Source organism: Salmo salar, chromosome ssa02 (genome assembly GCF_905237065.1).
Source record: "Salmo salar chromosome ssa02, Ssal_v3.1, whole genome shotgun sequence".
Taxonomy (NCBI): domain Eukaryota; kingdom Metazoa; phylum Chordata; class Actinopteri; order Salmoniformes; family Salmonidae; genus Salmo; species Salmo salar.
Window position 1 is genome coordinate 495,696 of NC_059443.1, and position 22,572 is coordinate 518,267.

Here is a 22,572-nt window from a genome sequence, read left to right on the forward strand (position 1 = left end):
TACAGTTTTTAACGTCCCGTTGGTAGGATATACGCGCTCGTCTATTTTTATTATCGATTGATTGTACGTTGGCTAATAGGATCGATGGTAAATGTAGATTACTCTCTCTGCAACGGATCCTTACAAGGCACCCGGACCGTCGTCCACGATATCTCCGTCTTTTCCTCCTGCGAATGACGGGGATGTCCGGCGTCCGTCAGAAACATTATGTACAAAATAAGTTACAAATAAAGCAAATAAACATACACAACTGCACAATTGGTTACTGGATCGTAAAACGGCAACCATCTCCTTTGGCGCCATTATCCTTCTCAGCCATTATTATGCAGTGTCTAAGGCACTGCATCTCAGTGCAAGAGACGTCACTACTGTCCCTGGTTCGAATCCAGGCTGAATCACATCCAGCCGTGATTGGGAGTCCTAAAGGTGGAGCACAATTGGCCCAGCGTCGTCCGGTGTAGGCAGTCATTGTAAATAAGAATTTGTTCTTAACTGACTTGCCTAGTTAAATAAAAAAAACTTACATTTAAAATGGCAACATTTTCTCTATGCCCCATGGCAAAATGTGTACAATTGCAGGAAATTAACTCTAAAATGTATTTTTTTTCCTATCCGCTGTCAAGTGGGGGGGCTGCTAAAAAAATAATATCAAGGTGGTGGGGGAAACAACATTTTGCTTTGGGCCCCAAAAGGATAGGGCCGGCACAAGACAACTTACTGTTAAAAAGTTTAGAAAGGAGAGAGGTTGAAGATCTTTTCCTCATGAAATGAATTATGTGACGGCAGCAATGACATCGTGTTTTTTTTGTCTATCTTGAACATACTGTATGTAGATATGACTGTATCTAGTCTCTGAATAATGTCTCTCACACTCGGAACTATTTATTATGTAGTCATTTTACCCCAAGCGTAGAAAGCCGTTGCACTATGTCCCACCCTCTCTTTCCTCCCTCTTTTCGCGTGTTTCAGAATGGCTACTCGCAAGGAATCAACGTCGACACCAACCGCCCCGATGGCTTCCACGTCTCCGGGAGCAACTTTAGATTCGCCCGTGAAGCAAATTCAGATCGAGGGGCTGGTGAGTTATTAACTACGAGGTTATTTGTTCCCGGGTTTTGGAGGCTGTGGGACGGGAAAGGCTGGGTTGAAAGTGTGGCTAGGCTAGCTAGCTTTAGCATCATGGCGGACACAAGCGGGATGTAGGGAATGTGTTATAACTGTTCAATGTGGTTGGATAGTATCGCTGTCTGTACATTTTAGTTGTTGTGACAACAAAACCCCGATGACCAGACGGTGACCGCGGTCTTGTTGCTAAAATAAAGAAATAAATTATAACGTTAAGGTGGTTAGTACTGCCATACTGAGTTTCATCTTGTCTCAAGAGGACCACAATGGAAACAAGTCCCAGACTTTGTGTGTTATCCTCAGTGATTTTATTCATGTGCATGTATGGCTTTTAAGTTTTATGTGTGCTTGTTTTTGTTAGTTTTTTTTTTAATGGTCGAATTAATAAACTAAACTAAAAGCCATTTTTTCCCCCCTTCTAGTAAATGGTAGTGACGTCACTCCCTCCATATGGCAGAATATCCATCTCAAACTATGTAGTTAACAGCTGTGGACAAAAATACCCCGTTTTCATACCTGAGTGAATGTAGACACCTTTTAAAAGAAAATTACTCAAGTAAAATACTACTAGAGTAAAAATCTAAAAGTATTTGGTTTAAAATGTACTTAAGTATCAAAAGTAAAAGTATACATGTAAAATGTCTTATATTAAGCAAACCAGACCAGATTTTTTTACATTTACATTTACGGATAGCCAGGGTCACAGTTAAACACTCAGACAATTTACAAACAAAGCATTTGTGTTTAGTGAGTCCTCCAGATCAGAGGCAGTAGGGATGACCAGGAATGTTCTCTGTTTAGTGAGTCCTCCAGATCAGAGGCAGTAGGGATGACCAGGGATGTTCTCTGTTTAGTGAGTCCTCCAGATCAGAGGCAGTAGGGATGACCAGGGATGTTCTCTGTTTAGTGAATCCTCCAGATCAGAGGCAGTAGGGATGACCAGGGATGTTCTCTGTTTAGTGAGTCCTCCAGATCAGAGGCAGTAGGGATGACCAGGGATGTTCTCTGTTGAGTAAGTCCTCCAGATCAGAGGCAGTAGGGATGACCAGGGATGTTCTCTGTTTAGTGAGTCCTCCAGATCAGAGGCAGTAGGGACGACCAGGGATGTTCTCTGTTTAGTGAGTCCTCCAGATCAGAGGCAGTAGGGATGACCAGGGATCTTCTCTGTTTAGTGAGTCTGCCAGATCAGAGGCAGTAGGGATGACCAGGGATGTTCTCTGTTTAGTGAGTCCTCCAGATCAGAGGCAGTAGGGATGACCAGGGATGTTCTCTGTTTAGTGAGTCCTCCAGATCAGAGGCAGTAGGGATGACCAGGGATGTTCTGTGTTTAGTGAGTCCACCAGATCAGAGGCAGCAGGGATGACCAGGGATGTTCTCTTGACAAGTGTGTGAATTAGACCATTTTGCTGTCCTGCTAAACATTCAAAATGTAACATACTTTTGGGTGTCAGGGAAAATGTATGGAGTAAAAAGTACATTATTTTCTTTAAGAAAGTAGTGGAGTAAAAGTTGTCAAAAATATAAATAGTAAAGTACAGATACCCCCCTATAAAATGTAAGTACTTTACAGCACTGGTAGTTAGTCTGTAGCTCCCTGTGGCTCAGTTGGTAGAGCATGGTGTTTCCAACGCCAGGGTTGTGGGTTCAATTCCCACGGGGGCCACTATGAAAAAATAAATAATAATTATAATTATGAAATTAATTGAAATGTATGCATTCACTACTGTAAGTCGCTCTGGATAAGAGCTTCTGCTAAATGACTAAAATGTAAATGTAAATGCAATAACTGGAAACACGTGCGTAGTTAAGAGAGATGTTGCCATGTCTGTCAATTTGAGACACATTCATGTTCAGCCGTCACACAAAACACACGACTGACAGTCAGAGCCAGAAGTGGCCCCTGCTGTGTCCACAGTACAAAACACACGACTGACAGTCAGAGCCAGAAGTAGCCCCTGCTGTGTCCACAGTACAAAACACACGACTGACAGTCAGAGCCAGGAGTAGCCCCTGCTGTGTCCACAGTACAAAACACACGACTGACAGTCAGAGCCAGAAGTAGCCCCTGCTGTGTCCACAGTACAAAACACACGACTGACAGTCAGAGCCAGGAGTGGCCCCTGCTGTGTCCACAGTACAAAACACACGACTGACAGTCAGAGCCAGAAGTAGCCCCTGCTGTGTCCACAGTACAAAACACACGACTGACAGTCGGAGCCAGAAGTAGCCCCTGCTGTGTCCACAGTACAAAACACACGACTGACAGTCGGAGCCAGAAGTAGCCCCTGCTGTGTCCACAGTACAAAACACACGACTGACAGTCAGAGCCAGAAGTAGCCCCTGCTGTGTCCACAGTACAAAACACACGACTGACAGTCAGAGCCAGAAGTGGCCCCTGCTGTGTCCACAGTACAAAACACACGACTGACAGTCAGAGCCAGAAGTGGCCCCTGCTGTGTCCACAGTACAAAACACACGACTGACAGTCAGAGCCAGGAGTGGCCCCTGCTGTGTCCACAGTACAAAACACACATTACTCAAACAAACAAAAAAAAGCTCACAAATGAACTGGAAAACCAGAAATAACAGATTTACATCGAGGCTACATTGACCTTTTCTCCTGCACTACCTCTGTTTTGCCAACAGAGGGCGAAATTGTTTTACTGGTAATAAAATCTCCTAATCAATCTGCAGTAGAAAAATACAGAATTAGTTTTTTACGCTTCTTCACGTTCCATCAGAGGAGAGGAGAGGAACTTGACTGAGCAGCTGCTGCTAGAACACGATTTGATCATCCTCATTAAATCAACAGCCAGACTAGAGGACTAGGGTTCAATAAGAGTCTACTGTGTACGGTTGAGTGCTTGGCTGTTTAGATCCAAGGAGATTGTTATGAAGAAATATGGACTCATTTTGGGATATTATTGGCTGGGCCGCATCTCAAATGGCACCCTATTCCCTAATGTAGTGCACAGTGTCCCATGGACGAAAGTAGTTCGCTATATAGGGAATAGAGTGTTATCTGGGATGCAAGCCTGTGTTTTTTTGTCTTTTGAAATACAAAACAAAATCTGAATTTTTCTAAAGGACAGTTTTGATCATTGTGAAGGACAGTTATTCCTAGTGTAGCTAAACTATTCACCAGCTCTGAGTACTTGGAGACAGCTAGCTATTTGCTATTCCATTGCATCACGTTAACTCCAGAGATGTAGAGAGAGGCTGGCTCGCAAACAGAAACCAGGAAGTCCTGTTGTTATGCAATGAGAGAGAGAGAGAGAACATTTTGAAGAAGAGCACGGGGATTCTCCAAACTAGAGCAGGGATACAAAGGACTAACTTTTTTTCGGTTATATTCACCGTTTCTATGTCAACATAGGTCATCTACATGAAACGTGTAGAGGGGGGAGGTCTGACAAAGTACGCAGAGGAGTGATGGGAAGTTGGGCTCTCTTTACTGACTCGGATCAGTGATTGGTTGATACAGTATCCTCTATATTGGAATATTATTTTTCTGCTTGTTTGCAACAGTGTAAAAAAATAACTAAATAAATTGTAAATAAAGTAATACCATTCTGTTCTAACCCAGAGAATTATACATTATATTAAAAATTATACTTAGATTAAAAACGGCAGAATCTTGTTTTAGCTGATATTTTTCCGTTGTTTGATGCTTGGTGCTCGTAGGCTGTTAACCTCTAAGGGCTACTCAACAGCCAGTGTAATCCCGTGGCGCGTTATTCAAATTCCTCAAAAATGCAAAAACTTCAATTTTTCAAACATATGACTATTTTACACCATTTTAAAGACAAGACTCTCGTTAATCTAACCACACTGCCCGATTTCAGAAAGGCTTTACAACGAAAGCAAAACATTAGATTATGTCAGCAGAGTACCCAGCCAGAAATAATCAGACACCCATTTTTCAAGCTAGCATATAATGTCACATAAACCCAAACCACAGCTAAATGCAGCACTAACCTTTGATGATCTTCATCAGATGACAACCCTAGGACATTATGTTATACAATACATGCATGTTTTGTTCAATCAAGTTCATATTTATATCAAAAAACAGCTTTTTACATTAGCATGTGACTAGCATTCCCACCGAACACTGCCGGTGAATTTACTAAATTACTCACGATAAACGTTCACAAAAAGCATAACAATAATTTTAAGAATTATAGATACAGAACTCCTCTATGCACTCGATATGTCCGATTTTAAAATAGCTTTTCGGTGAAAGCACATTTTGCAATATTCTCAGTAGATAGCCCGGCATCACAGGGCTAGCTATTTAGACACCCAGCAAGTTTAGCACTCATCAAAGTCAGATTTACTATAAGAAAAATGTTATTACCTTTGCTGTCTTCGTCAGAATGCACTCCCAGGACTTCTACTTCAATAACAAATGTTGGTTTGGTTCAAAATAATCCATAGTTATATCCAAACAGCGGCGTTTTGTTCGTGCATTCAAGACACTATCCGAAAGGGTAAATAAGGGTGACGAGCATGGCGCAATTCGTGACAAAAAAAATCTAAATATTCCATTACCGTACTTCGAAGCATGTCAACCGCTGTTTAAAATCAATTTTTATGCCATTTTTCTCATAAAAAAGCGATAATATTCCGACCGGGAATCTGCGTTTAGGTAAACAGACAAAAGAAAATAAAGCATGGGGTCGACTCGGGCACGCGCCTAAGCCCATTGTCCTCTGATCGGCCACTTGCCAAAAGCGATAATGTGTTTCAGCCAGAGGCTGCCTCGATATCGTTCAGCTTTTTCCCGGGCTCTGAGAGCCTATGGGAGCCGTAGGAAGTGTCACGTTATAGCAAAGATCCTCAGTCTTCAATAAAAAGAGCCAAGATGAAACACAACTTCTCAGACAGGCCACTTCCTGTATGGAATCTTCTCAGGTTTTGGCCTGCCATTTGAGTTCTGTTATACTCACAGACACCATTCAAACAGTTTTAGAAACTTTAGGGTGTTTTCTATCCAAAGCCAATAATTATATGCCTATTCTAGTTACTGGACAGGAGTAGTAACCAGATTAAATCGGGTACGTTTTTTTATCCGGCTGTGTCAATACTGCCCCCTAGCCCTAACAGGTTAAACAAACAGGCAACAGAAGTTATTTTATAAAGCCAGGCGCAATTCAAATCTAATGTTATTAGTGACGTGCAGCGAATACAACAGGTTACAGTGAAATGCTTACTGATGAGCACCTAACCAACAATGCAGTTAAAACAAATATTGATAAGAATAAGAGATAAAAGTAACAAGTAATTAAAGAGCAGCAGTAAAATAACAACAGTGAGACTATATACAGGGTGTTACGGTACAATGTGGAGGCTATATACAGGGTATTACGGTACAGAGTCAATGTGGAGACTATATACAGGGTATTACGGTACAGAGTCAATGTGGAGGCTATATACAGGGTATTACGGTACAGAGTCAATGTGGAGACTATATACAGGGTATTACGGTACAGAGTCAATGTGGAGGCTATATACAGGGTATTACGGTACAGAGTCAATGTGGAGGCTATATACAGGGGGTACCGGTACAGAGTCAATGTGGAGGCTATATACAGGGGGTACCGGTACAGAGTCAATGTGGAGGCTATATACAGGGGGTACCGGTACAGAGTCAATGTGGAGGCTATATACAGGGGGTACCGGTACAGAGTCAATGTGGAGGCTATATACAGGGTATTACGGTACAGAGTCAGTGTGGAGGCTATATACAGGGGGTACCGGTACAGAGTCAATGTGGAGGCTATATACAGGGGGTACCGGTACAGAGTCAATGTGGAGGCTATATACAGGGGGTACCGGTACAGAGTCAATGTGGAGGCTATATACAGGAGGTACCGGTACAGAGTCAATGTGGAGGCTATATACAGGGGGTACCGGTACAGAGTCAATGTGGAGGCTATATACAGGGGGTACCGGTACAGAGTCAATGTGGAGGCTATATACAGGGGGTACCGGTACAGAGTCAATGGGGAGGATATATACAGGGGGTACCGGTACAGAGTCAATGTGGAGGCTATATACAGGGTGTTACGGTACAGAGTCAATGTGGAGGCTATATACAGGGTGTTACGTACAGAGTCAGTGTGGAGGCTATATACAGGGGGTACCGGTACAGAGTCAATGTGAGGGGGCACCGGTTAGTTGAGGTAATATGTACATGTAGTTGGAGTTATTAAAGTGACTTATGCATAGATGACAACAGAGAGTAGCAGCGGAGTAAAGATTAACACTTAGGCTATTGATTATAGACCTAATTAAATTGGGGTGTCCTCTCTCTCCTCCATTTTCTTAGCCTAATTGTCTAAGGGCTGTTTCCTCGTCTCTGCTGCTGCCTCATTGTTCTCCATCTCAATATGCTGGTTCATTTAGTTATTATGCACGTAGCTACATAGGGAAAGGTGCCAATTCTACAGTGCACTGAAAATGATGTTTCAGAACCGTGGACAGCCACTGTATACAATGACACGGGAGAAAGTGCTTTTGTTGTGAGGGGGGGGTCTTGGTGTGAGAAGCAGGGGGGCTTGGTGTGTGAAGCAGGGGGGGGCTTGGTGTGAGAACAGGGGGGGGCTTGGTGTGAGAAGCAGGGGGGGGCTTGGTGTGAGAAGCAGGGGGGGCTTGGTGTGTGAAGCAGGGGGGGGCTTGGTGTGTGAAGCAGGGGGGGCTTGGTGTGTGAAGCAGGGGGGGGCTTGGTGTGAGAACAGGGGGGGGCTTGGTGTGAGAAGCAGGGGGGGCTTGGTGTGAGAAGCAGGGGGGCTTGGTGTGAGGCGAGGGGGGGCTTGGTGTGAGAAGCAGGGGGGCTTGGTGTGAGAAGCAGGGGGGGGCTTGGTGTGAGAAGCAGGGGGGGCTTGGTGTGAGGCGAGGGGGGGCTTGGTGTGAGGCGAGGGGCGGGGGGGCTTGGTGTGAGGCGAGGGGGGGCTTGGTGTGTGAAGGGGGGGCTTGGTGTGAGCGAGGGGCGGGGGGGCTTGGTGTGTGAAGGGGGGGCTTGGTGTGTGAAGGGGGGGCTTGGTGTGTGAAGGGGGGGGCTTGGTGTGAGCGAGGGTGCGGGGGGGCTTGGTGTGAGCGAGGGGGGGGGGGCTTGGTGTGAGCGAGGGGGCGGGGGGGCTTGGTGTGAGCGAGGGGGGGCTTGGTGTGTGAAGGGGGGGGGCTTGGTGTGTGAAGGGGGGCTTGGTGTGTGAAGGGGGGGGCTTGGTGTGTGAAGGGGGGGCTTGGTGTGTGAAGGGGGGGCTTGGTGTGTGAAGAGGGTTTTACTCTTGCTAAAATCTGTCCATAATATGCCCAGTGTGTTTCTATAGGCTTATTTCTGGACCTAAGCTTGTTGCCCGTCTTCCCTCCTTTGGGTCAACGACTCCCATTGTTAGGGCAGAGACGTGCATCTCTTCAATATCTACAGATCTCTGGTGTAAATGGGGAGGTGAACCCAGCAGAGGAGCCGAAGGAGATGAGACCAAGAATACAATATGAGAACAAGCAGACAAACACTCAGACAGATTAACAAAACCTTGATTCTTCAGATACAGGCATTTTGGAATGTCGCACAAAAACATACATTTTGAAGGAATCAATTTAATGCAATATATCGTCCATGTTGTGTTTTTATATTTTTGTTCAGTGTATATATACAGTACCAGTCAAAGGTTTGGACACCTACTCATTCAAGGGTTTTTCTTTATTTCTACTATTTTCTACATTGTAGAATAATAGTGAAGACATCAAAACTATGACAAAATATATATTTAGTTTCTTCAAAGTAGCCACCCTTTGCCTTGATGACAGCTTTGCACACTCTTGGCATTCTCATTCACTGGTAGTGTATATCGGGAATCACCCGTAAGTCTGAAAAAAATGTAGCTATGATTTTTAGGTCATATGGCCCGGCCCCCTCCACAGAGGCCCGCTGAGGCCCGCTGAGGCCCACTGAGGCCCACTGAGGCCCGGAGGCCCACCGGAGGCCCACTTTAGCGTTACACCAGATTAACAGGTAATGGAGGTAGAGGCCTCAGTTAGCTACTTCCAATGCTTGGCAGGTACAAACCTTCCAACATCATAGATTCTGAGTCCCTAACATCCAGGCTACTCAAAGCTAACTTTGTATTTCAGACAGTGTGTTGCATTACCTTCAGAATGTATTGTCTGTGTGGGCTATTGATTTATGGCCTGGAATTAAGGATGGAAGCCAGCAGTGATTTCGCCTACCATTTAGATTTTTTTTTGCTTCATTCAATTTTAAACCTGTTGATTTTTTTTACAATTTTAGTGGCCCACATATCAATCTCTCGTCTCCACATGAAGTTTGCCCCACCAGCTGTTGAGCGAGATCGATCTGAAGTAGTAGAGAAACTTACCTTATAAAAGTCCGACGGGCTTTACTTGCAATACGTAGTGGTATTTGTATGAAGCCTGGATATCATAACAAAGCCACTAGCACCTGATTTAACCCGTAGTCCTTCAGGAGATGGGTTACATCGATCTGTCAGGGTTCCAGCTCTGTTGTGACGCTCCATTATTTTGGTTTTGAGACGTGATGAAAGGATCGGCGTGGCTGGGTGAAGGTTTAGAATACGTTAGATGAGAATTTACAGACTTTAATCTGACCCTGTGGCTTTGAGAGAGAGAAAAAAAGGACATTTGCAGCAGTGATGGAGGGGAATAGGCTTGAGAAGGTGTCCATTCTGTCCACGATAAAACGTGGGCGGAATCCAGACGTTAAAACACAATTTTTTTCAACAATATAAAACAAATGTGTTGAACTCGGGAATCAAGTAAAATGTATTGAAAATAAATGATTTTGTCCAAGTTTATCATGACATGAACAGAATCCTTCAGTGATTTGTAATTCCTGCAACTTTCTGAAGAGGTGAGTGTGTGTGTGTGCAGTGCAGTGCACGAGTCTACCACTTAATGTAGCCGTTAGCGATGATGCTAATGAAAAGTGTTCTGGTAGATTGAAAGTTCCCCTCTCACCTTCTCTGTTAAATGTTAACTACGAAGTAGCCTATGCTTACCTGGCAGAATGACCTCATTAATATTTTCATATGTCCACTGGGTATTTGTTTTGCTAACTCTACCATCACGTGCGCTATTAAAACCCCGAGCACAACAGCCTCTTGCTAGGTGTTGAATTGCCTAAACACGACTATTTTTGTTTTTGTCAATGTTTTTTAATTTAAAAAGATATAAACGTTTTCTTCCGCTTTGTCGCTTGTTGACAAAAAAAATGACAATTATATCCATTTTAATCCCACTTTGTAACACAATGTGAAGCAATCCCTTTCACACTGTAGAACATCCAATGTTATTGTTACAGTAGCCTACCAAGAAAGTCATTTCTCTGTTCTAAGGACCCCCCGGTCTGTTATTAAGACTAACGCTGTTCTAAGGACCCCCCCTGGTCTGTTATTCAGACTAACGCTGTTCTAAGGACCCCCCCTGGTCTGTTATTCAGACTAACGCTGTTCTAAGGACCCCCCCTGGTCTGTTATTCAGACTAACGCTGTTCTAAGGACCCCCCCCGGTCTGTTATTCAGACTAACGCTGTTCTAAGGACCCCCCGGTCTGTTATTCAGACTAACGCTGTTCTAAGGACCCCCCTGGTTTGTTATTCAGACTAACGCTGTTCTAAGGACCCCCCTGGTCTGTTATTCAGACTAACGCTGCTCTAAGGACCCCCCCGGTCTGTTATTCAGACTAACGCTGTTCTAAGGACCCCCCCGGTCTGTTATTCAGACTAACGCTGCTCTAAGGACCCCCCCTGGTCTGTTATTCAGACTAACACTGTTCTAATGACCCCCCCTGGTCTGTTATTCAGACTAACGCTGTTCTAAGGACCCCCCCTGGTCTGTTATTCAGACTAACGCTGTTCTAAGGACCCCCCCGGTCTGTTATTCAGACTAACGCTGTTCTAAGGACCCCCCTGGTCTGTTATTCAGACTAACGCTGTTCTAAGGACCCCCCCGGTCTGTTATTCAGACTAACGCTGCTCTAAGGACCCCCCCTGGTCTGTTATTCAGACTAACGCTGTTCTAAGGACCCCCCCCCATGTCTGTTATTCAGACTAACGCTGTTCTAAGGACCCCCCCCATGTCTGTTATTCAGACTAACGCTGTTCTAAGGACCCCCCCCCGGTCTGTTATTTCCCGTGGTGCCACATGGCTCCCTGGTATTAATAACCAACAGGGGGCCTCTCCTCTGTTCCAGCCGTGTGAGGTTGTCTGTTGTCTTGACCTGCTTCTGCTCTTATCAATGTGATTTATGAGGAACTCCATGACTTGTTGTCTTTCAGCTTGTTACTCTTGTGTATTCACACTGTTGTCCTCTTTTGATTTTTCACCTTTATCTTCCTCTTCTCCGGCGTGTTCTCTCTGGAACAACAGAGCAGTAGGTCTTTGCCCTGTCATCTCTCTATGGTGTCCATTTTATTTTGATTTGATTTCACCTTTATTTAACCAGGTAGGCCAGTGGAGAACAAGTTCTCATTTACAACTGCGACTTGGACAAGAATAAAGCAAAGCAGTTCGACACAACAAACAACAACACAGAGTTACACATAAACAAACATACAGTCAATAATACAATAGAAAAGTCTATATACAGTGTGTGCAAATGAGGTAAGATTAGGGAGGTAAGGCAATAAATAGGCCACAGTGGTGAAGTAATTACAATATAGCAATTAAACACTGGAATGATGGATGTGCAGAAGATGAATGTGCAAGTAGAGATACTGGGGTGCAAAGGAGCAAGATAAATAAATAAATACAGTATGGGAAGAGGTAGGTAGATAGATGGGCTGTTTACAGATGGGCTGTGTACAGGTGCAGTGATCTGTGAGCTGCTCTGACAGCTGGTGCTTAAAGCTAGTGAGGGAGATAAGTGTTTCCAGTTTCAGAGATTTTTGTAGTTCGTTCCAGTCATTGGCAGCAGAGAACTGGAAGGAGAGACGGCCAAAGGAGGAATTGGCTTTGGGGGTGACCAGAGATATACCTGCTGGAGCGCGTGCTACAGGTGGGTGCTGCTATGGTGACCAGTGAGATATACCTGCTGGAGCGCGTGCTACAGGTGGGTGCTGCTATGGTGACCAGAGATATACCTGCTGGAGCGCGTGCTACAGGTGGGTGCTGCTATGGTGACCAGTGAGCTGACTAGGATTCTATATAGGATCTTAAATCTGCCACTTAAACCTGCAATCAAAAAGGACACCTATTATTTGGTTGTTCGGCCAAATCTTCCAGAGAAGCCGTGGAAGACTGGAGGATAACCTGTCCATGGACAGTCAGAATTATTCCCCTGAGTCCAGTGGAAACCAAGACTGGAGGATTACCTGTCCATGGACAGTCAGAATTATTCCCCTGAGTCCAGTGGAAACCAAGACTGGAGGATAACCTGTCCATGGACAGTCAGAATTATTCCCGAGTCCAGTGGAAACCAAGACTGGAGGATAACCTGTCCATGGACAGTCAGAATTATTCCCCTGAGTCCAGTGGAAACCAAGACTGGAGGATAACCTGTCCATGGACAGTCAGAATTATTCCCCTGAGTCCAGTGGAAACCAAGACTGGAGGATAACCTGTCCATGGACAGTCAGAATTATTCCCCTGAGTCCAGTGGAAACCAAGACTGGAGGATTACCTGTCCATGGACAGTCAGAATTATTCCCCTGAGTCCAGTGGAAACCAAGACTGGAGGATTACCTGTCCATGGACAGTCAGAATTATTCCCCTGAGTCCAGTGGAAACCAAGACTGGAGGATAACCTGTCCATGGACAGTCAGAATTATTCCCAGGGTCCAGTGCAGCCCAATAATCCACGACAGTGTCTGGCTTGGTCCAGTTTCTGACAAATACTTTCTCTTGCCCTTTTTCTGAAATCATCTCACATTCTCTCTCTCTCTCTCTCTCTCTCTCTCTCTCTCTCTCTCTCTCTCTCTCTCTCTCGTTCCCTTTCTCTCTCTCTCTCGTTCCCTTTCCCTCTCTCTCTCTCTTTCCCTCTCTCTCTCTCTTTCCCTCTCTCTCTCTCTCTCTCTCCCTGTCTCTCTCTTTCCCTCTCTCTCTCTCTCTCTCTCTCCCTGTCTCTCTCTCTCTCTCTCTCTCCCTTTCCCTCTCTCTCTCTCTTTCCCTCTCTCCCTCTCTCTGTCTGTGTCTCTCCAGGTGGTCCTGAAGATGATCAAGCATTACCAGGAGGAGGGTCAGGGCAGTGAGGTGGTCCAGGGTGTCCTGCTGGGCCTGGTAGTGGAGGACAGGTTAGAGATCACCAACTGTTTCCCCTTCCCTCAGCACACTGAGGACGACGCTGACTTTGATGAAGGTACACGAGAGCACTGTGCTTGGAATTGGAAACCTACTGCTCTTCTCTCTCTCTCTCTGTGTGTGTGTGTGTGTGTGTGTGTGTGTGTGTGTCCTCTCAATGTTCAGTGTTTCTCATTATATCTCCTGTGTGTCTGTCAGTACCTCATCAGAGATCATTCCTCTCTGACCGGCGCCCCTGCTGCTTCCTGTATCAAACCCTGTTTCTCTGGGCAGCTTGTTGGCACACAGTCAAACTGACTGACAGGCGTAGTCTGACACCAGGAAGGGAAAGGTCTCTCTAATCATGTCTCTCATTTGTCTCACTAACAAGCTACTGTCCTGAATTCTGGGTAATAACCGAGCATGAAAGATTGCTAAAGGTCGTTAGTATCAGAGGTCTGGATGTAGTAGTGAGCCAATCAGAGGTCTGTCTGTATTAGTGAATGGAGAACAGTAACTGAGATATCTAGTAGGTCTGTCTGTAGTAGTGAATGGAGAACAGTAACTGGGATATCTAGTAGGTCTGTCTGTAGTAGTGAATGGAGAACAGTAACTGAGATATCTAGTAGGTCTGTCTGTAGTAGTGAATGGAGAACAGTAACTGAGATATCTAGTAGGTCTGTCTGTAGTAGTGAATGGAGAACAGTAACTGGGATATCTAGTAGGTCTGTCTGTAGTAGTGAATGGAGAACAGTAACTGAGATATCTAGTAGGTCTGTCTGTAGTAGTGAATGGAGAACAGTAACTGAGATATCTAGTAGGTCTGTCTGTAGTAGTGAATGGAGAACAGTAACTGGGATATCTAGTAGGTCTGTCTGTAGTAGTGAATGGAGAACAGTAACTGAGATATCTAGTAGGTCTGTCTGTATTAGTGAATGGAGAACAGTAACTGAGATATCTAGTAGGTCTGTCTGTAGTAGTGAATGGAGAACAGTAACTGGGATATCTACTAGGTCTGTCTGTAGTAGTGAATGGAGAACAGTAACTGAGATATCTAGTAGGTCTGTCTGTAGTAGTGAATGGAGAACAGTAACTGGGATATCTAGCAGGTCTGTCTGTAGTAGTGAATGTGGGCCACGTCCTGGATACTCCACTGATTGGGAAGTCATGTGTTCTAATAAGCCCAGTCGCTGCACGACAGTGACCCATGACCCCAACATATTTAGCCCTCTAGTGTACAGAACACATTTAAATGAACAGACAGCATTGAAACAGGTCAAAGTGGTATAGGGCAGTAGAGGCGCTTGAAGATTTGTTTGTTTGTAGTCTTGGGTCTGGGAAAAATTTGACTTTTTTTTTTTTTTTTTTATAAACTCATTTAATGCAATTCCAAGTAATTATACATGACTGGAGACTTTTTAAAATAGTTTTATACTCAAACGATTGGCTGCTTTGACACTGACAAATGGAGAATGTGAGATCATTAAAGAACAAGCTGGTCTTGAATCCATCAATAGCCGAGGTCGAGGTGTGTGGAAGAGAGAGACATGGTACAATATGAGGAAACTATAGTCCTAAACAAGCTTTCCTGTTTCACCGTCTCACCCAATGAGGTGCAGCTCACTCACAGGCGGTGGCCAATGGGCTCGTGCCTAAAGCCCATCTCTCCTGTTTTAGTTTGGTAAACCAATACTATTCGCTCAATAGGTCTATTTGGAAGTTAATCAAATATTTTTGGTCGACTACGTACAGTCTTTGTCTCGGCGGGAGCCATTTGCTTTCCAAACTGTGTTATCCCGCGATTTGTATTTATAATATTGCGAAAGGCCTGTTTTTTTGTTGCTGCTGCTGCATGCGGTTCACTGACAGATTTGTTAAGCGTTCCCAGACTGTAGGCGATGCCTTGTGATTGGACTATACACCATCCACAGCTAGGCTATTAAAAAAATAAATACCCTATTGATCCTCCGTGGCTAAATTATACACCTCCTCCTAGTGTAGTATTTCTGAATTATAGACCTCCTCCTAGTGTAGTGTTCTGAATTATAGACCTCCTCCTGGTGTAGTGTTCTGAATTATAGACCACCTCCTAGTGTAGTATTTATGAATTATAGACCTCCTCCTAGTGTAGTATTTATGAATTATAGACCTCCTCCTAGTGTAGTATTCTGAATTATAGACCACCTCCTAGTGTAGTATTCTGAATTATAGACCTCCTCCTGGTGTAGTGTTCTGAATTATAGACCTCCTCCTAGTGTAGTATTCTGAATTATAGACCTCCTCCTAGTGTAGTATTCTGAATTATAGACCTCCTCCTAGTGTAGTATTCTGAATTATAGACCTCCTCCTAGTGTAGTATTCTGAATTATAGACCTCCTCCTAGTGTAGTATTCTGAATTATAGACCACCTCCTAGTGTACTATTCTGAATTATAGACCACCTCCTAGTGTACTATTCTGAATTATAGACCTCCTCCTGGTGTAGTGTTCTGAATTATAGACCTCCTCCTGGTGTAGTGTTCTGAATTATAGACCACCTCCTAGTGTAGTATTTATGAATTATAGACCTCCTCCTAGTGTAGTATTTATGAATTATAGACCTCCTCCTAGTGTAGTATTCTGAATTATAGACCACCTCCTAGTGTAGTATTCTGAATTATAGACCTCCTCCTGGTGTAGTGTTCTGAATTATAGACCACCTCCTAGTGTACTATTCTGAATTATAGACCACCTCCTAGTGTACTATTCTGAATTATAGACCACCTCCTAGTGTACTATTCTGAATTATAGACCACCTCCTAGTGTAGTATTTATGAATTATAGACCTCCTCCTAGTGTAGTATTTATGAATTATAGACCTCCTCCTAGTGTAGTATTTATGAATTATAGACCTCCTCCTAGTGTAGTATTTATGAATTATAGACCTCCTCCTAGTGTAGTATTTTGAATTATAGACCTCCTCCTAGTGTAGTATTCTGAATTATAGACCTCCTCCTAGTGTAGTATTCTGAATTATAGACCTCCTCCTAGTGTAGTATTCTGAATTATAGACCTCCTCCTAGTGTAGTATTCTGAATTATAGACCTCCTCCTAGTGTAGTATTCTGAATTATAGACCTCCTCCTAGTGTAGTATTTATAAATTATAGACCTCCTCCTAGTGTAGTATTCTGAATTATAGACCTCCTAGTGTAATATTCTGAATTATAGACCTCCTCCTAGTGTAGTATTCTGAATTATAGACCTCCTCCTAGTGTAGTATTCTGAATTATTTAATTTATTTCTGAACAGACAGCAGTGATTCTGTAACTTTGGCCAAATGTATTTCAATTTATCAGGGTTGTGTTGGCTCCACCAGGACCCTTCCCATGGCTATGATTCTATCAGGAAGTAAATGATGAAGGACCTTTCCTTCCCATGGCCATGACTCTACCAGGAAGTAAATGATGAAGGACCTTTCCTTCCCATGGCCATGACTCTATCAGGAAATAAATGAAGGACCCTGACTATGAATTAGCTACACAGCCTGATAATACCAGTGATGGTGTAGACCTTAAATCAGCATGTTTGTGAAACAGTATCTTCTAAATCAAATAGGAATACAAGAAGCATGAATATGTTAGCTACATGTGGTGCTGGTCAAAAGTAGTGCCCTACATGGGGAATACGGTGCCATTTGGAACACACTGTGTATTCAGACAGGGTACACCCTCTGTATAATCTCCAGATTTGGTATTCTTTAAAAGTTTCAGCTACATGAAGTAGCTAAGAGAGAACGTTCAATGTAGCCCCAGATTATAGGGTCACCTAGGAAACACTTATCAACACTTTGGTTCCTACCCTGTCACAATAACTCCTCCCTGGCATTTTCATTCGTTGTCATGTCAAACACTGTATTCAAAGTGCCCACTATTATTTATATTCTGACTATAGAATTAGAATAATCATCATATTTCCAACATTTTACCCAAAGTTTTTTGATCTAAATCACAAGTCAAATCGTTATTGCAACATTTGGTTATAAATTGTCCGTATCATGCAGCCCTACACGGCAGTGTGGAAATTCTCTCAAATGACTGCAGGAAATGTATGAAAATGCAAAAGAATATATATTTTTGGTTGAAGTTGAATTGGACAATATAAACCAATCAGAATGGAGAAAGACCCATTGACATCACTTGGAGTGGTAACACCTACATCCTGAGGTCATACACTACTTATAAAGCAAATTTAGACATTTTATCATCTAAAAACATAAAATACTGTCAAATACCGTCAAATTCTGTTTATTTTTTTATTCTGTGATATATTTTGGCCGTATCACCCAGCACTAAAGAGGACTGAGATCGGTTATTTTTAAAGGGGACTGTTTTTAGTGTGTGTGTGTGTGTGTGTGTGTTTTTAGGAATTGTGTAGCTAATGTTGAATCTGTTTTGACATGTGGATTTCCTCTTGTTGGTTTAACAGGGACAGGTCTCTCTGCCAAGGCAGCGTCACACAGTAAAAACACACACACACACTGCCTGTAGTGCACTACTTTTAACCAGTGCCCTATGGGTTTCTCTATGGGTGCTGGTCAAAAGTAGTGCACTACATGGATAATGGGGTGCTATTTGGGACATTCTGTGTATTCAGACAGGGTACACGCTCTGTATAATCTCCAGATTTGATATTGTTTAAACGTTTCAGACGTGAAGAGCGACTGGAATAAGACTGGGCTCAGATGGGTAAGACTGGTCCTCCAGAGACGACCAACAAGGAGAATCAGGGTCGCTCAGTCCTGGCAACTTTCCCCAAATGTAAACTAGAGGACATTCAGCAGCTCTTGAAGGACAATGGAAGTAAATAAAAAAACATCTTTATTGTTACAAGTAAACATTATTATGGCTTTTGGCCTTAAGGGCTTTACCCAAATTCCCTGTTTTTCCAGAAATCCTGATTGGAGGATATAGCGGGACTAGGGAGATGGGCAGAAAGAGAGACTGTGTTATGGGGAGAGAGACTGTGTTATGGGGAGAGAGACTGTGTTATGGGGAGAGAGAGAGAGAGACTGTGTTATGGGGAGAGAGAGAGAGAGACTGTGTTATGGGGAGAGAGAGAGAGACTGTGTTATGGGGAGAGAGAGAGAGACTGTGTTATGGGGAGAGAGAGAGAGACTGTGTTATGGGGAGAGAGAGAGAGAGACTGTGTTATGGGGAGAGAGAGAGAGAGACTGTGTTATGGGGAGAGAGAGAGAGAGACTGTGTTATGGGGAGAGAGAGAGAGACTGTGTTATGGGGAGAGAGAGAGAGACTGTGTTATGGGGAGAGAGAGAGAGACTGTGTTATGGGGAGAGAGAGAGAGACTGTGTTATGGGGAGAGAGAGAGAGACTGTGTTATGGGGAGAGAGAGAGAGACTGTGTTATGGGGAGAGAGAGAGAGACTGTGTTATGGGGAGAGAGAGAGAGACTGTTATGGGGAGAGAGAGAGAGACTGTGTTATGGGGAGAGAGAGAGAGACTGTGTTATGGGGAGAGAGAGAGAGACTGTGTTATGGGGAGAGAGAGAGAGACTGTGTTATGGGGAGAGAGAGAGAGACTGTGTTATGGGGAGAGAGAGAGAGACTGTGTTATGGGGAGAGAGAGAGAGAGACTGTGTTATGGGGAGAGAGAGAGAGACTGTGTTATGGGGAGAGAGAGAGAGAGACTGTGTTATGGGGAGAGAGAGAGAGACTGTGTTATGGGGAGAGAGAGAGAGAGACTGTGTTATGGGGAGAGAGAGAGAGACTGTGTTATGGGGAGAGAGAGAGACTGTGTTATGGGGAGAGAGAGAGAGACTGTGTTATGGGGAGAGAGAGAGAGACTGTGTTATGGGGAGAGAGAGAGAGACTGTGTTATGGGGAGAGAGAGAGAGACTGTTATGGGGAGAGAGACTGTTATGGGGAGAGACTGTGTTATGGGGAGAGAGAGACTGTGTTATGGGGAGAGAGAGAGAGACTGTTATGGGGAGAGAGAGAGAGAGAGAGAGACTGGGTTATGGGGAGAGAGAGAGAGAGAGAGAGAGAGAGAGACTGGGTTATGGGGAGAGAGAGAGAGAGAGAGAGAGACTGTTATGGGGAGAGAGAGAGAGAGACTGGGTTATGGGGAGAGAGACAGAGAGAGACTGGGTTATGGGGAGAGAGAGAGAGAGACTGGGTTATGGAGAGAGAGAGAGAGAGACTGGGTTATGGAGAGAGAGAGAGAGAGACTGGGTTATGGAGAGAGAGAGAGAGAGACTGGGTTATGGAGAGAGAGAGAGACTGGGTTATGGAGAGAGAGAGAGAGAGACTGGGTTATGGAGAGAGAGAGAGAGAGACTGGGTTATGGAGAGAGAGAGAGAGAGACTGGGTTATGGAGAGAGAGAGACTGGGTTATGGGGAGAGAGAGAGAGAGAGAGAGAGACTGGGTTATGGGGAGAGAGAGAGAGAGAGAGAGAGACTGGGTTATGGGGAGAGAGAGAGAGAGAGAGAGAGAGACTGGGTTATGGGGAGAGAGAGAGAGAGAGAGAGACTGGGTTATGGGGAGAGAGAGAGAGAGAGAGAGAGAGACTGGGTTATGGGGAGAGAGAGAGAGAGAGACTGGGTTATGGGGAGAGAGAGAGAGAGAGACTGGGTTATGGGGAGAGAGAGAGAGAGAGACTGGGTTATGGGGAGAGAGAGAGAGAGACTGGGTTATGGGGAGAGAGAGAGAGAGAGAGCTGGGTTATGGGGAGAGAGAGAGAGAGAGACTGGGTTATGGGGAGAGAGAGAGAGAGACTGGGTTATGGGGAGAGAGAGAGAGAGAGAGACTGGGTTATGGGGGGGAGAGAGAGACTGGGTTATGGGGGGAGAGAGAGAGAGAGAGACTGGGTTATGGGGGGAGAGAGAGAGAGAGAGACTGGGTTATGGGGGAGAGAGAGAGAGAGAGACTGGGTTATGGGGGGAGAGAGAGAGAGAGACTGGGTTATGGGGAGAGAGAGAGAGACTGGGTTATGGAGAGAGAGAGAGAGCTGGGTTATGGGGAGAGAGAGAGACTGGGTTATGGGGAGAGAGAGAGAGAGAGAGACTGGGTTATGGGGAGAGAGAGAGACTGGGTTATGGGGGGAGAGAGAGAGAGCGACTGGGTTACGGGGAGAGAGAGACTGGGTTACGGGGGAGAGAGAGAGAGACTGGGTTACGGGGGAGAGAGAGAGAGAGACTGGGTTACGGGGAGAGAGAGACTGGGTTATGGGGAGAGAGAGAGAGACTGGGTTATGGGGAGAGAGAGAGAGAGACTGGGTTATGGGGGAGAGAGAGAGAGAGAGAGACTGGGTTATGGGGAGAGAGAGAGAGAGACTGGGTTATGGGGGGAGAGAGAGAGAGAGAGAGAGACTGGGTTATGGGGAGAGAGAGAGAGACTGGGTTATGGGGAGAGAGATGGGGTCTCTGACTGTGATAAACAACCAAGTCACATGGAATTCTAAAGGACGTCTCATGCAGTTGGAACCCAGCCAGGGAACCCAGCCAGGGAACCCAGCCAGGGAACCCAGCCAGGGAACCCAGCCAGGGAACCCAGTTCCACCCAACCATCCCTCTCTATAGAGGTTTAATTAAGGAATGGAAATATTTCAACCAGATTTGAGTAAAGAGAGCGAGGGGGGGAGAGGAAGACTGAGAGGGGGAGACAGAAAGTGAGGGAGAAAGAGAGAGAGAGGAAAATAGTGAGATGGAGGGAACAGGCAGAGTGAAATATCCTGTTGGCATTTGTTTTAATTGGCCAAATGAATGCACTTAAATGACCAAATGTACTTTATGGCACTGCAGTGAAGCCATCCCAAAACAAGGCCAGTATTTATATGGGGGAGCAGTAATTATGGAGGAGGGTGGAGAGGAATACTTACTGGAGGAACCCTGCTCTTATGGCTCAGAGTGGAGGAGAGGAGGCCCATCTCCTCTGTAGCCCTTAACACGGAGGGGCCCCGTCTCCTCTGTAGCCCTTAACGCGGAGGGGCCCCGTCTCATCTGTAGCCCTTAACGCGGAGGGGCCCCGTCTCCTCTGTAGCCCTTAACACGGAGGGGCCCCGTCTCCTCTGTAGCCCTTAACACGGAGGGGCCCCGTCTCCTCTGTAGCCCTTAACGCGGAGGGGCCCCGTCTCCTCTGTAGCCCTTAACGCGGAGGGGCCCCGTCTCCTCTGTAGCCCTTAACACGGAGGGGCCCCGTCTCCTCTGTAGCCCTTAACACGGAGGGGCCCCGTCTCCTCTGTAGCCCTTAACACGGAGGGGCCCCGTCTCCTCTGTAGCCCTTAACACGGAGGGGCCCCGTCTCCTCTGTAGCCCTTAACACGGAGGGGCCCCGTCTCCTCTGTAGCCCTTAACACGGAGGGGCCCCGTCTCCTCTGTAGCCCTTAACACGGAGGGGCCCCGTCTCCTCTGTAGCCCTTAACACGGAGGGGCCCCGACTCCAATAGGCCGCCTCCTCTCTCTCCCTTACTAATTCCATTCCTTCAGCTTATTGGCAGGCAGAGGCAGTACTGATTGTTTGTGTATTGAACTGCACAGCGTTTGTTACAATGTAGTTCTGTTTGACTGAAATGGCTGCACCGTAGGTCACCAGACTGCAGAGACAGATGGATCACAGGGATGTGTTCTTCTATCTAGCCTCTATACCACTACAGTATAATGTGGGGGTTCTATCTAGCCTCTATACCGCTACAGTATAATGTGGGGGTTCTATCTAGCCTCTATACCTCTACAGTATAATGTGGGGGTTCTATCTAGCCTCTATACCACTACAGTATAATGTGGGGGTTCTATCTAGCCTCTACAGTATAATGTGAGGGTTCTATCTAGCCTCTACAGTATAATGTGAGGGTTCTATCTAGCCTCTACAGTATAATGTGGGGGTTCTATCTAGCCTCTACAGTATAATGTGAGGGTTCTATCTAGCCTCTATACCTCTACAGTATAATGTGGGGGTTCTATCTAGCCTCTACAGTATAATGTGAGGGTTCTATCTAGCCTCTACAGTATAATGTGAGGGTTCTATCTAGCCTCTACAGTATAATGTGAGGGTTCTATCTAGCCTCTACAGTATAATGTGGGGGTTCTATCTAGCCTCTATACCGCTACAGTATGTGGGGGTTCTATCTAACCTCTACAGTATAATGTGGGGGTTCTATCTAGCCGCTACACTGCTACAGTATAATGTGAGGGTTCT

The 22,572-nt window shown here is 45.2% G+C and overlaps 1 protein-coding gene and 1 non-coding gene across 2 annotated transcripts in view; both read left to right on the plus strand.

Moving 5' to 3' along the window:
- The first annotated feature begins 894 nt into the window (after positions 1-894).
- Positions 895-22,572, plus strand: part of LOC106597250 (eukaryotic translation initiation factor 3 subunit H-like) — an 84,927-nt gene continuing 63,249 nt past the window's right edge. The window contains exons 1-2 of the mRNA XM_045696345.1: positions 895-1,078; positions 13,308-13,464. Coding sequence (XP_045552301.1) covers positions 971-1,078; positions 13,308-13,464 — 265 coding nt within the window. The 5' untranslated portion in view covers positions 895-970. The remainder of the gene's footprint in view (positions 1,079-13,307; positions 13,465-22,572) is intronic.
- trnag-ucc (transfer RNA glycine (anticodon UCC)) lies at positions 2,714-2,788 on the plus strand. Its single transcript has one exon. It is a non-coding gene; the product is annotated as a tRNA-Gly (tRNA).